Source organism: Pieris napi, chromosome 23, assembly GCF_905475465.1.
Source record: "Pieris napi chromosome 23, ilPieNapi1.2, whole genome shotgun sequence".
In the NCBI taxonomy this organism is placed as follows: Eukaryota; Metazoa; Arthropoda; class Insecta; order Lepidoptera; family Pieridae; genus Pieris; species Pieris napi.
Genome location: NC_062256.1, coordinates 5,197,692 through 5,212,394, shown reverse-complemented (window position 1 = coordinate 5,212,394; position 14,703 = coordinate 5,197,692). Strand labels below are relative to the sequence as shown.

The window sequence follows — 14,703 nt, the reverse complement described above, 5'->3', positions numbered from 1 at the left end:
ACATTACTCTTTCTTCAATTTTTAGATTTTGTTCTACCTATTTTTAATAAATTAAATCGAGAAATGCAATCTGAATCAGCAAGAATACACATTCCCAAGTTTGTGTTAGTTTAAGAACTTTGTTCGATTGTTTTTTGGAAAAAGACTATTTAGAAAAAAATAATCTAGAAAACATTGATTATAAAAACCCACGTAATTTTCTAGCTTTAGGAGATGTTTATTACGGAGCAAACACTTTTAATACTTTGCTTACTGACAAGAGATTAACGGCTGAACAAATTAATTTGTTCCAAACAAGATGTATTCAGTTCTTTATTGAAGCGTCCGATCAAATAACACAAAGATTTCCAATCAAAAATAATCCTCTAAAGGATTTGGGAGCTTTGTCTCCAGAAAGTCGGACGTCGAGGCAGAATACGAAATTCCACCCGTATCACCTCGACGTCCGCCGTTCCACAACTGAGCGTTTTTCAAGGCAGTTTCTGCCGCGCACCACCGCTATGTGGAACCAGCTGCCCACTGAAGTATTTCCGAACCAATTCGACTTAGGGTCCTTCAAGAAAAGAGCGTACCAATTCTTAAAAGGCCGGCAACGCACTCGCGAGCCCTCTGGCATTGAGTGTCCATGGGCGGCGGTATCACTTTACATCAGGTGAGCCTCCTGCCCGTTTGCCCCCTGTTCTATAAAAAAAAAAAAAAATACGTAAAAAAAGGCGAACTGCCATCTATAGTTCCATTATGTAGGCAGTTCCCAAATTTAATGGACACTAATAATTACCAATGCATAGATACAGAATGGCGCTTGCTTCGCAATATGAAAGAAATTGCGTTGTTTTCTGACAAAACTGAGGAATTTTGGGCTAGCGTTAACAACATGAAATATGGCGATGGTACGCTCATATTTGAAAACATCTGTTCCTTCGTCTTCAAAATATTATCATTGCCCCACTCTTCTGCCAATGTAGAAAGAATTTTCTCTTCAATAAATCTAATGAAAACCAAAACCCGCAATAAATTATCCACATAATCTATAGTAGGGCTTCTTCACACTAAACTTGTTGTAACAGAAGAAGATCAAACATGTTTTAATTTTGATATTGAAAAGAAAATGTTGGAAAAAATTGCTTCAAAGAGATGGTATGAGGATGAGGATAACTAAACCTTAATAATATGAATATATCTTTATTGTTTACTAAAGTAATAAGAGCCTAAAATGCATTTATTTTATTTTTTAAAACCTCCCGTTTTCTCCCGATTTTTGGCATAAGAATCTCCCTTTTGTTGATTTTTGACTTTTGCAACACTGCCCGGCGGCTTGTATGAAAGGAATCATGTCGGCAACATGCGCCTGCGCGTGTTACCCGCCGACATGTTGGCGGCTTGGATACGCCTGCGCTCAGCAGTGTCGCAAACTTAGTGGATATTCCACTAGATCTGGTGGTGTAGATAGTCAAATCGCGACGGTTATCAAAGGTTTTTTTAAAAAGGAAAACTTTATTAAGTAAATTACACTTAATATTCTTAACTTATAGTCGATATGAGACTCTTATTCTAAGTTGGTCGATGTTAGACCCTATCACTATGGTGGCCGATATTAGACTACTTTTAATATAATTATAATCTTACAGCTAAAACCCCTTACATGATAACTTTGATTCGTAGAACACAATGGAATAATAAGACTAAGCATTGATTGCATTAACGCTTACGGTGCTATTTGGGTATCTGTGTGACATTGTAACTTTTCCCTCCTTAAGCTCGAAATCATCTGAAGAACAATTTTTCGGAGGATGGTTTCGGCCTTGAAATATTATACATGTTTTTATCTTTTTGTATGCCAGAAAGGATATAAGACTTAAAATTAAAATTACATATAGAATTATTGTCCCTAAACTGACACTATTGGTTTTCACTACACTATCACTTTGATTTTCACTGTTTTGTAGGGCGTATGATAATACTTTTAAATTGGTTAAATCAACCCCATTCAGCTTAACAGGATTAATGTTGCTCTGGATACTGATCTTCAAATTTTCAGGTAAATTTACTAGCGGCAGCTTTTGAGATATAAGCTTCTCACCGTTACTGCTATGTATTCTTAAATTGTGATTTGCAATGTTATATTGGCATTTATCTTCTATGGTTAATAAGTAAGTATTTATGAGAGTGTAATGTAAAATTTCATTATCACAGGTTCTAACCAGATCAACAGGTGATTTAGAGTAGATTATCCATCGGTTAATCTGTAAAAGTTCTACTTTAATTTCTTCGAATTCTATTGGAATTTGTTTGCAAGAGACGTTGTGAGAATATTTCATCAGGTCCAGGATACAAGTGTCTTCAACAGGTACCATGGTCTGCAGCTCATCACAGAGGTATATTTCTTCTTCTATATTCTTACATGGTGTCGACAGCGATTTCGCTTTCAACCCCTTCGCAATAAGGTAAGGATACTTGGGTAATATTATTAAGGTAAGGTTTGTTTCAGGTTGGGTGATAGGTAAGGGTACAATTTTATAATAAAAATAAGTTTCTTTCTTAACTAAGGGTATTTCTAATACTAAAGTAATAACATTGTTCTTAAAATACGATTTCAATGTCATGGACTGTTCAATTCTTACAATATTTTCAGGAATTACTTTAAATATCAGCTTATCTGTTTTCTCTATGATTCTAAGTACATTAATGAGTTCATTAGTATTAATTATAGATTGATGTAATACGCCCATTCTACTGAATGCTAAAATGTTTTCAATCTCGGTCAATTTTGTGTAAATTATTTGAAAATTATGTAAGAAGGAATTATAGATATGTGTTATTTGGTTAACATGTGAAATAATTGAAATGTCTTTAATATTTTTATTAATTTTATTAATTGCATCACTTAATTGTTCGAGATTGTTTGTAATATTTATAGTAGAGTTTGCAACAAGTCTTATCATTTCGGATATAACAGTAGTTTTCTTTTCCAGAGAATGTTCACGAGATTTTACATTTTTTATTAAGTTGTCATATTTAATAGCATCATCGTAATCCAAATTTCCTGTTATCATTTTAACTAGAGATCCCAAAGGATTAATGAGTCCTCTTTTCTGTCTATTAATTGGTACAATTTCTGAATATTTGTTCAATGTGATATTTAACATATAATTAACTTGAAGCTTAACATCATTGAAGTATATTAACGAAGGGCTACTGGTATTTAACTGTAATTCTACTATTCTATTTAGTTCTATATACCTATGCATATTAAATTCTAATTCTTCCTTAATAAGTTTAATATCTAATGTCTTAATTACTATCCACTTATCATACGTAATCATAGCGGTTCCTTCTCTAAGAGGGAGAACGCCTGGATTCTTCTCAACCTTTTGAAGTTGAAGGGCCCGGATCGTTACTGCTTGGGTCACTAGCAGGACGAACCTGTGGGGGACGTTTTATGTCTTTTATTGGAACATTTTTATCTTTTGTGCTAGTTTCTACCAATACTACATTTCTTTTTATTTTACCCTTAACTTTTGCTTTTTCATACCTGGGCTTATCCTTGCTTCTACGTCGATTTATGCCTTTAATAAAAACATTATCACCTTCATTTAAATCAAAATTAGTTTCTCCTACTCTACTTTGTTGAACTTTTTCTTTCCTAGTTCCTATTTTATCGGTTAAGTATTTGTATAAGTAGTGAGTTCTTTTTGCATGATCCCTAACTAGTTGTTGAGTATATTCTTTATCAAAGTTTAAATTGAATTGATTGTTATTTTCCGTGTGACCAAATACTACTTCAAACGGAGTGAGACCTGTTACTGAATGGATTGTTTGATTGTAAGCCATTATAGCATAAGTCATCACTGATGTAGCATCTGTGAATTTATGTTCATATTTCGCAAGTCTATATATTTCTAAAATTGTGGAATGGAATCGTTCTATTAATCCCATTGAGTTTGGATTGTTAGGGGTGCCTATGTGAATGTCTATTTTATACAATGTCATTAAGTCTTTCATGAGTTTATTATTGAATTCAGAACCAGGGTCTGAACTGATTTTAGTAGGTACGCCGTAGAATGAAAAATACTTTATAAGTGCCCTGACTACTTCAGGTGTTGATCTATCTGGGATTTCAAAAGCTTGTGCTAACTTACTAAATGCGTCTAATATGGTTAAGTAATATTTTCCTTCTATGGAGAATAAATCTATAAATAATTCTTGAAAAGGTCTTGATTGAGTTTGTGTAAGTTGTAATTGAGGTTTAAATGGTCTACGATCGTATTTCATACGTTTACAAGTGTCGCATGAATTTATTAAACTGGTTACGGTTTCTTCTAAATTTGTCCAAAAATAAACTCGTTTTAAATGAGAAATTGTTTCTTTAATACCTCGGTGACAGGTTTTGCCTACGTGATACTTCATTACTATTTCCTCTTGTTCTTTTTCGTCAGTGACATTAATTACTCTTTCAGTGCATTCATAAAGCTTTACGGTTTCTTTTCTAAATAATGAAATTAATACTTGTGTGAATAATTGTCGGTGTGTTTTATTTTCGTAATAGATAAAGTATTTAATTTTGGGTCTAATATATTCTTTAAGAAATTTTTTTATTAACTCGGAATTATCTAGGGGTAAGTGAACCTCTAAAATCTTTTGCTTGGGATGTGATCGAATTTTAACTGAAAGTTCATTTTTAAACCATGGGTATATTAATATTTGGTTTGGTTTTGTATCTATAGCTTCGTAAAGTATGGGAATGCCATCAGTATCCATATCTTCAGCAGAATGTGCTGTATCTGTACTAGAGTTTATTGTTAATGTACGTGATGATGACCTGGAATTAACTCGAGATGGAATAGTCCTAGATGCTTCAGAAAAAGACATAGAGTTACTGTTATCATTTTCAGGTTCTTTACTTTGGTTGTTTTGTCCTAATCATGTTATTGAATCGGTTAATTCTTGAATATAGTCTTCAAGATTTCTATCAGAGTTATCTACATTAACTACCATTGATTGATTATCTTTATCGTTTTTACCTAAAGCATTTAATTTAATACGCGAGAGAGCATCAGCATTGGTGTTTTGCTTTCCATTCTTATGAATGACCTTAAAGTTGTATTCAGCTAATCTGAGTTTATATCTAGTCAATTTACTATTTGGTTCTTTAAGAGAATCTAGCCAAGCTAATGGTCTATGGTCTGTATAAATTGTAAATTTTGTTCCATATAGGTACGGACGAAAGTGTTTAACTGCCCATACTATCGCTAATAACTCTTTTTCTATAGTACTGTAACGTTTTTCTGTGTCATTCAAAGTTCTACTAGCATATGCTATTGGTTTATCACTGCCTACTTGGCCCTGCGAGAGTACAGCTCCAAGTGCATAGTCAGATGCGTCAGTTGTCAAAATAAAAGGCTTTGTAAAGTCGGGATATTGGAGTAATGGTGCATTAACAAGAAGTTCTTTGCATTTTTCAAATGATTTTAAATAATTTTCATTAATTACAATTTTACTGTTCTTTTTTAGACATGCTGTCATGGGTTGTGTAATCTTTGAGAAGTCTTTTATAAATTTTCGATAATAACCAATAAGTCCGAGAAAGCTCTTAATTTCTGTCGTAGTTTTTGGTACTGGGTAATTAAGTATAGCGTCTATTTTGTCGGTATTTGGTTTTAGTCCGTCAGGTGTAATTGTATGTCCTAAGTAATTTGTTTCTTTGCAAAGGAATTCCGATTTATCGAGTTGGACTTTAAGGTTGGTCTTTCTAAGTCTGTCGAATACTAGTTTTAGTTTTATTAGGTGTTCGTCGAGGCTAGATGAAAAGATAATTATATCATCTAAGTAAATTAAGCAATGTATGCCCTGCAGTCCTCTAAGAATATTGTCCATTGCTCGTTGGAATGTCGCTGGTGCGGTCTTTAACCCAAACGGCATTCGAAGGAACTCATAGTGTCCAAATTGAGTTGAAAAGGCAGTTTTAGGTTGGTCTTCTTTTTCTATTTCCAGTTGGTGATAACCACTAGCCAAATCAAGTACTGAGAAGTAACAGCTTTTACCTAGTTTGTCAAAGAGGTCAGTTATATTAGGTAATGGATATTTATCGTCTATTGTAATGTCATTCAGTCTTCTATAGTCAACAACCATCCTAAACTTCTTTTCACCACTAGCGTCGATTTTTTTTGGTACGAGGTGTACAGGTGCACACCATGGAGAATTAGATTCTTGTATTACATTATCTTTTAAAAGTTTATCTATTTGATTTCTAATTTCAACAGCTTCGGCTGGAGATTGACGATAAGGCTTTACGTAAATTGGGTCTTCATTAGTTGTACGAATTTTATGCTTAACTTGATTAGAAAAACTTAATGGTATATGCTCGCTGTAAAAAATATCTCTATATTCAAAACACAAATTAAAAATTTTAGTTCTTTCTTCCTCATTCATGTGTTCAAAACGTAATTTTGACAAATTTTGTTTCAGAATTTTATCAATGTTATAATCATGAATTGTTTGAGTATTATTTATATTAATTATTTCTTCATTGTAACTTGTAACTATTAGAGGTTTAGTGAATTTAATTTCATAGTTTTTATCAGTTGCATTCTGTATTATAGTGGTAGCATAACCGTTTTCGCATTTTACAAGAGCAGATGGTGTTCTTATACCTTTACCAAAATTAATTGAATTTAATATTGCTTGTCCATTAGGAAGATTAACAGGAACCTTAACACGAGTTTCAGATCGTGCATCAACATGAATTGCAAATGGTGGACTATAAATAATTGGTATTTCTGTGTCACGAGTTTTTAAAATTTGATTTTTCATGTCTATATTAGCGTCAAGTTGTTTTAATAGGTCTGATCCTATTAAACCGCCATAATCGCTATCCACATTATAGATATAAAATTTATGATAATCTGTACTACAAAAAGTTTTAAAGAGAGGTATATAAATTACTTCGTTATGGTGACTCTGTGCGTGTGTACTCACGACTTCGAATGGCTCATAATATTTAAATTCTGACAAATACTTATTTACTATTTCAGGACTTATAAAGGATCGTGAACTACCTGTGTCTATCATAAACTTACTATTTATTTCGGGAATTTCAATATGTGGCAATTTTAAAGTACCGTGATGATTTAATTGTATTACTTCGGTTTGTCGGTTATTGAGGCTTGTGTATGAAAATTTTCAGGTTCTGAGGTGTCAACCGCTTCTTCTGAATTTTGTTCTAATTCACAATAATTATCTGGAGTAAAATCATTCGGATCTACATTATAATATTCATAGGGATAATTATATTCGTGTGTATAAAATGTTTCATGATCGTAATCTGTGTAGTTATTCATATCGTCGTTCATGTAATTTGTATAAAATAAATTATTTGATGTTCTTGGTGTCATAAAACTTGGCTTAGCTTGAGGTGCCGTTCGCATCGATACATCGTTATCATATCTATGTACCGGTTTTGGTTGATGATTTTGTGGGATACCAAATTTAAATTGTTGTTGATTCGTTGTTTGGGGGAATTGCCTGTATCCAAATTGAGGTGGTCCACCACCAAACTTAAATTGTGAATTATTAGGATTATTAGGATTATTAGAATTATATAACCCTTGCTTTTGGTTGGTACCGAATTTAAAGTTAGAGAAATTAGGTTTAAATCCTTGAGGTTGTTGTTGTGGTTGTATTCCGAATTTGAAATTCATTGGAGGCTTATTTTGGTATTGGGGTAATTGATTAAACTTATTAAAATTATTTTGTGAAAAATTATTTCGTGATAAATTATTTTGTGGAAAATTATTTTGTGGAAAATTATTTTGTGTTAAATTATTTTTTTCATTAATATTTTGAGTATATTTTTGTCTATTAACACTCCGTGATTTATATTGGTTAAGGAAATTTACTTCTTCCATTACTACACTGAGCGCGTCTTCTAGAGTTGTACATCTATGTAATCGGACAACGCGTATCATATCTTCGGGCAAATTGAAAAGGAAAACATTTAAACATGTATGGTTATATATATTCATCTTCGCGTTCTTAATATTCTCGTCCTCTATTAAATTAATTTTTGAAAATAATGTGCTACGGACGCTTTGGATTCGATTACAAAAGCTTAAATATGACTCGCCTTGATTAATTTTAATATTTTCTAATTCAATCGAAATACATTCTTCAGTTCTAGGATCTCCGAAATGTTGGATAAGAGTTGTTCTTAGCTCCTCCCAATTATTGATGTCTTGTCTCTCGCTAATCAAGTGACTTGCCTTACCTCTAAGGCGGCTTGTTATAACATGAAATATGTATATATCTTGTGCTATATTCGGACGTTCTGGCCTAAAGGCTCTAATGACATACTCACTTTTATTTAAAAATAAATTTAATAGTTTTTGTTCCCCATCAAACTTAGGTATAATATTTAGAATATCAGTTGGAATTGTGCGTATTTCTTGCATTTTTAAGAAAAATATTTATTACAATAAAAATTAAAAATAATATAAATTTATTTTCTTTACTTACTTAATAATTCAATATAATTCTCTTTTTATTTCAATTAAAATCTTTATCAACTTAAAATAACTTAAATCTATTTTACACAATACACAGTCAAACGGAAATAAAATGGGACAGGTTGGAATGCGAAGAGGTTTACTCACATAAGTCTGCAACCCATTTCTTCTATTTATAACTGCTTCTGCTTCTTTCACTTTTTACCTTTTACCGTCGAATTACGCGATCAATAATGACTTATTTGTTTGGTCGTAAAATATCCGTTAAATGCGTAAAAACACACGCGCAACCCTATACTCAGACTGATTTTAAGTCTTCACAGGCACAGGATCACGACGGATATCCTACCGGCTGCGCCAGTCAAATCGCGACGGTTATCAAAGGTTTTTTTAAAAAGGAAAACTTTATTAAGTAAATTACACTTAATATTCTTAACTTATAGTCGATATGAGACTCTTATTCTAAGTTGGTCGATGTTAGACCCTATCACTATGGTGGCCGATATTAGACTACTTTTAATATAATTATAATCTTACAGCTAAAACCCCTTACATGATAACTTTGATTCGTAGAACACAATGGAATAATAAGACTAAGCATTGATTGCATTAACGCTTACGGTGCTATTTGGGTATCTGTGTGACATTGTAACTAGATATATGTTTTAGCGGGCGAATTTGGTTTTAGTGGCTAGTGGATTTTTCTAGTGGTTTAGTTTGTTTCATTCAGTGGTATGCTAAAGTACGGACGCGGAGCACGAAGAATTTCGTAGACAGACCCCTCATCTTATGTCTTTGCCACTCGCGCATAAACATATTGCCGTTGCGCTCACACAGATGCAGTGACCGCCGTATTCAGAGATTGTAAACCTTTTAGTCATAACCATAAAGACTTGTGGTGGTGCACATGTACTTTGGTTTGTTTTGTTATAAGTAGTAGTTCTTTTTTTTAACCCTGAAATAAAAGAACATTCCGTGCTGGGATACGCTCGTGTGTAGTTTCGATTTTGAGGTTAAGTTTGGTTTGTGAGTGGTGTTTGTGTGTTTGGTCGTTGAATTTATTTGCTGTTATTATTAATTATAACGGTAAGAAGTAAAATGGAACCAACCCCGTCTACGTCCTGTCCTTTCAAGGAGTTTGTGTCTCCGCGTAAGAAACGCAAAATGTCTCATTTTAGTGAGAATGAAAAAGTTATAATAATTAACGTATTTAAGTACGTAAAGGAAACGTGGCCTTCTGATAAATATGCTTCAAAAGAAGAAATGAAGGATAAAACTTCCGATATTTTAGGTATATCGAAATCGGCGGTGTACAGACTATTAAAAGAATATACTAAAACCGACACGGTCAAGCCGGCGGCGACACCGAAGAAGCGATTATCAATCGAAGATAAGATAGACGATTTTGACATGTCCTGTATAAGACGAATTGTGCATAGTTTTTACCTAAAAGATGAACTACCAACAGCCAAAAATGTGTTACATGTTGTGAATGCCGACGAATCTTTACCTAATATGGGCTTGACGTCATTAAAAAAGGTATTGAAACATTTGAAGTTTAGATACGTGAAGAGAAGAAGGAACAACGCTTTGATTGATAGAAATGACATAGCGTTATGGAGTATTAAATACTTCAAAACTATGCAAACTTACCGAGAGCAAAAACGATCAATATGCTATTTGGATGAAACTTGGGTGAATGCAGGTACAGTCATAGCACATACTTGATTAATATGCAAAAAGACACGCTTCCCTTACAGTTTTTAATTATTTATATTTCTTTTCAGGACACACTGTAGGCAAAGTGTGGGACGACGCGACCGTAAAGTCACGAAAACATGCATTATTAGAGGGCTTATCAACAGGTGCCAAAAACCCAACTTCCAAAGGGAACCGGCTAATTGTACTGGACATTGGAAGTGACAGAGGATTCGTGTCGGATTCTGCACTAGTCTTCGAATGTAAAGGTACTGGAGATTATCACGAGTCAATGAATGCGAATACTTTTGAAAAGTGGTTTCAAGAAACGCTACCTTAACTTGAGCCAAATTCTATAGTAGTTATGGATAATGACAGCTACCACTCAAGACGTCAGGAGAAAACCCCAGTAACAAGCTGGAAAAAATATGACATTCAACAGTGGCTATCTTCAAAGGACATTTCTTTTGAGGACAATGACACAAAAGCTCAATTATTAGAAAAAATTAAAAATGTTAAAACTCAATATCAGTCCTACGTGATTGACTAAATGGCGAAGGCAGCTGGTGTGGAGGTATTAAGATTACCTCCTTACCACTGCGAGTTAAATCCTATAGAGTTGGTTTGGGCAGATGTCAAAGGGTATGGTAGCAAGAAACAATACTACATTTAAGATGGTCGACGTGAAAAAATTACTTCAAGAAGGATTAAATAGTATATACTATTGAAAACTCTGTATTAAGAAATCATTACGGAGATTTAAAGAATCACGGATTATCGAAAAAACACTTGCAAAATTCAAAAGCAACGGCACTTGCAACGTAACTAATATAATATAAATTACGATGTGTCCAAAATTTATATTAATATAGTTGTATTATATTATAAAAGTAAGTTGTATTATATTATAAAAGTAAGTTGTATTATATTATAAATATGTTTTAGTGGTCTATATAGCCAACATCAACTTTCAAAGAATAAGTAGGCTCTTTTTAGAGTTCCGTACCCAAAGGGTGCGAACGGGGCCCTATTAATATGCCTCCTTTGGCCGTCCGTCCGTCTGTCAGCGGGCTGTTATCTCATAAACCGTAATAGGTAGAAAGTTGAAACTTTCACAGAATATGTATTTCTATTGCCGCTACAACAACGCAACGCAACAAATAATAATAATAATAAATGAAAGGGGGCTCCCATACAAAAGTGTTTATCACAAGCAATGCCATCTAGCGTTTATATGTGTAACTATAAATGACTGTTTTTATTTTACATCTGCTTGTTATAGTTTACATACCGTTTCTGTTACAGATTATAGCTACGCAACCAAATTTGCCTTTTAAACGAAAAGGCGTGGGAAAAAAGAAAGAAGAAGCTAGGCTAACATTATTTACAGCGGCAAATACAAGCCTACGTGTGGGAGACATCATATGGGAGAAGTGGTTAATCACATTCACATGCACAAAGAGGACGAAAAAATTCATTTACATATGACAAAATGTTCTCAAAATATAAAATATGTGCCATCACCCCATTTCGCAGAAAACTTAAAAGAAGATTTGAAAGATCAACCCTATAGTTTATTGATAGAAGACCTAGTAAGTACACATTAGAAATGTTTCTACTACCAATGAATCAAGGGAGAAACTAAGGGCCTTACTTGATCTCGGATTTACAAGAAGAATAAGCTCACTACGAAATTAAATTTCTATAACACTCGAAAATTGTGGTTGCGACAATTGCTGACAGGGTTACCTGAAAAATATGTCCCCATGATATTGGTCATCGAACATTCGGGTATTCAGATGAACAGACGCTATGAAAAGTAAGTTACTTGACATGGAATCAGGAAACGGAACGAACGGAATGAACGATGAATAGAATGGCGTTTTGGCCAGTGGTTATAAAGGTTGACAAGACTTATCGATGGCCAGGAAGTCTATGGTTAGCAAAACTAATTGACTAAGGTTAGTAGGTCTGTGGAACTTTGGATTTGATGCAGTCTTTCGAGGTAGACAAATTCCAGGAGTAGGCTTAATATTTTATGCTGACGATGCACTTGTGACGGCCAAGGGATGTTAATTATCAGGAGGCGAGCTTGTTATCTACTGTTGAGTGGAAGAAGTAGTTATTTGTATAAGACAACTAGGTCTTCGAGTGGCTTTACAAAAATCTGAAGTTGTATGTTTCGCTAGGAGGTCACCACCTAGAAACGCATAATTGTAGATGGTGTTCAGATGGCAGTAAAGTCGACATTGGAATACCTCGGGTTGGTTTTTGACGCCCGTTGGACTTTCAAAGCTCATTTCGCAGCTTGATTCAACTGCAATGGCATTGGGTCATATAATGCCAAATATCAGTAAGCCAGGCGGGGGCTGTAGGCTCCTTTATGCTGGAGTAGTACGTGCGAAGGCTCTTTATGGGTGTCCGATATGGGCGGATAAGTTGTGATTTTACAACAGAGCTTTACTGAGGCGGCCACAGCGTATAGTTGCCATTAGAATTGCGAGGGCACACCGTAAGGCATCCTGTGATGCGTCATGCGGCATATGTCATAGCCACCACTCCGCCTTGGCACTTAGAAGCTTTGGCTTTGGGAGAAATTTTTTGGAGAAGAGCTGAAGCCAGGAGTGGTGGTTTTGACCCACCTCAGGAGGTAGTCCCTTCTTTGTCCCTTTTTGAAACACTAGGTGGACCGACGGTGGGTATAGCTTTCCTATCGGCTCGTTCAGGTGGCAGAGGCGACACCCGCTTGTCATCATTGTGACTGTATAGATGATACAGTGAGGGACACAGTTGAGGAGTGTCCGGCTGGGGACGGCTTTCGCCCGGTCCTTGCCGATAGCATTGTTGGCAATCTGTCGCTTCCACTAATTATCCGAAGAATAATGGAAGCTGACAATGACGGTCCTTGGAATGCCTTCAAGGCTTTTTGTGAATCATAACTCAGAAAGAGAATGCGAAGCGTCAGCGTGAAAATAATTCAGATGCTCCGCCGGTAAGAAAATAAAGACCGGTGCAGCGACGCCGTGCTTTCGCACGTCTGCCCAAGCATTTAATCCTCACTTTCAGCCCAGAAGTTAAATGCCACTATTATTGTCATGTGGCAGTCTTAAAGAGACACCCGAACGGAGCGGCTGTGTGTACGACGTTTGTTCAAGTGATGTGGTGTTGGTGAGCCGTAAAACACTCTTAGAAGTTTGACATGACATGTGGCGAATGTGCCGTACCTATGCCTTATATCTATATTAATGATTATATTAGTATAAATTCTCATGCACTGTATTAGAGCAAGGAGTATTAAATGGAAAATCTTTGAACTGGAAACATAGTTCTTATTTAGTCCCGTCCTTACATGGCGACCCTGCCAGGATGCCAGGAGGACGAAAAAGGGAAAGATGCAGTAAACAAGTGTTTTTTGAAAGTCTTTTGCCATGGAAAATATTCCATTGGGGCGTAAACTAAGGTTAAGATCAAAGATAAAGATTTAATTTTGGCTGAAATTGAAGAAAATAATATTCAGCACACTCCTGTACCGAATTTAAATACTCAACAATCAATGGGATATTAATTGCACGTCCAGGAATCATCTGAACAAAATTTAATTCAAAATATTCCCACACCAGTAGAGAATGATTCGGGTTTGATTAGTTACATAAACAATTTCAATTAATAAAATGAAGAATTGATTTTTTTCTTCGAATTTCTTAAATTACTCGTACCTACTGTTTAGTAAGTTTTTTGAATAAATACATATGTATTAGCGATAGGAATCCGCGGAGATCTATACAGATGGATAAAAAGGCAGGCGGTAGTAACCGGTAGACACAAGAGCACATTTATAAATGTGACATCCGGTGTACCTCAAGGGTCTATACTGGGTCCGTTATTGTTTAACGATTATTTATATGACAACAAACCTCTGTAATAATTATTGAGCTAAGAATATAAACAAATGAATACCTATAGTTAAACTACGAGTACATTGAATGTACGATTGTTTTGTAACACCTACCTAGTGGGAGAAATATATTGTATCGTAAGAAATTAACAAATAAAATTACTAAAAAAAAACAAATTATATTACACGAAATTTACCACACAACTACTATTAATTAATAAAGAACACATAACCACAAATTCAACAACAATAAATGTAAGTGACGTCTATATTATCTAGTGCGAGCGGCGAAGAAGTGAGCCCGGCCATATCGTGCGCCGTGCTTTTATAGCCTCAAAACCAGTTCAGTCCAGTATATCCCACTCGTACGTTTCAGTTGAGTTTTTACAGCTTATTGTATGATATGAATATAAGTGCTATAAACGGTTATATTATACATACAATAAATAAGGACTTCAGTAATAAGGCAAGGAAGGATTATTTACGAACTTGGATTTCGCCTAGTTGCACCATATCATGCATAACAGCGCAGAATATCTATTAAAAGTATTCCAAAATCCTTGAAAATGCAAGGGAAAATGCTTTTAGGTATGAATGACCCATCAAAAT

At 34.6% G+C, this 14,703-nt stretch overlaps 2 protein-coding genes across 2 annotated transcripts in view; one reads left to right on the top strand and one right to left on the bottom strand.

Annotated features, from left to right (window-relative positions):
* The window catches only part of LOC125061450 (zinc finger protein 43-like), a 343,312-nt gene that overhangs the window by 136,299 nt on the left and 192,310 nt on the right, over positions 1-14,703 (top strand). The gene's annotated exons all lie outside the window — the stretch shown is intronic.
* LOC125061448 lies at positions 1,451-4,911 on the bottom strand. The gene is made up of 2 exons (XM_047666910.1): positions 3,533-4,911; positions 1,451-3,423 (listed from the first exon to the last, which is right to left on the bottom strand). The coding sequence occupies exons 1-2, from the start codon at positions 4,867-4,869 to the stop codon at positions 1,683-1,685; spliced, it is 3,078 nt and encodes a 1,025-aa protein (XP_047522866.1). The 5' UTR covers positions 4,870-4,911; the 3' UTR covers positions 1,451-1,682.

What these genes read in the sequence shown, in the direction of transcription:
- LOC125061448 (XM_047666910.1), bottom strand. Translation starts at nt 4,869, where the DNA reads ATGTCTTTTTCTGAAGCATCTAGGACTATTCCATCTCGAGTTAATTCC. An exon ending in AGAAGCAAGGATAAGCCCAG is followed by an intron (nt 3,424 to 3,532) that starts GTATGAAAAAGC and finishes CGTCCCCCACAG; the next exon opens with GTTCGTCCTGCTAGTGACCC.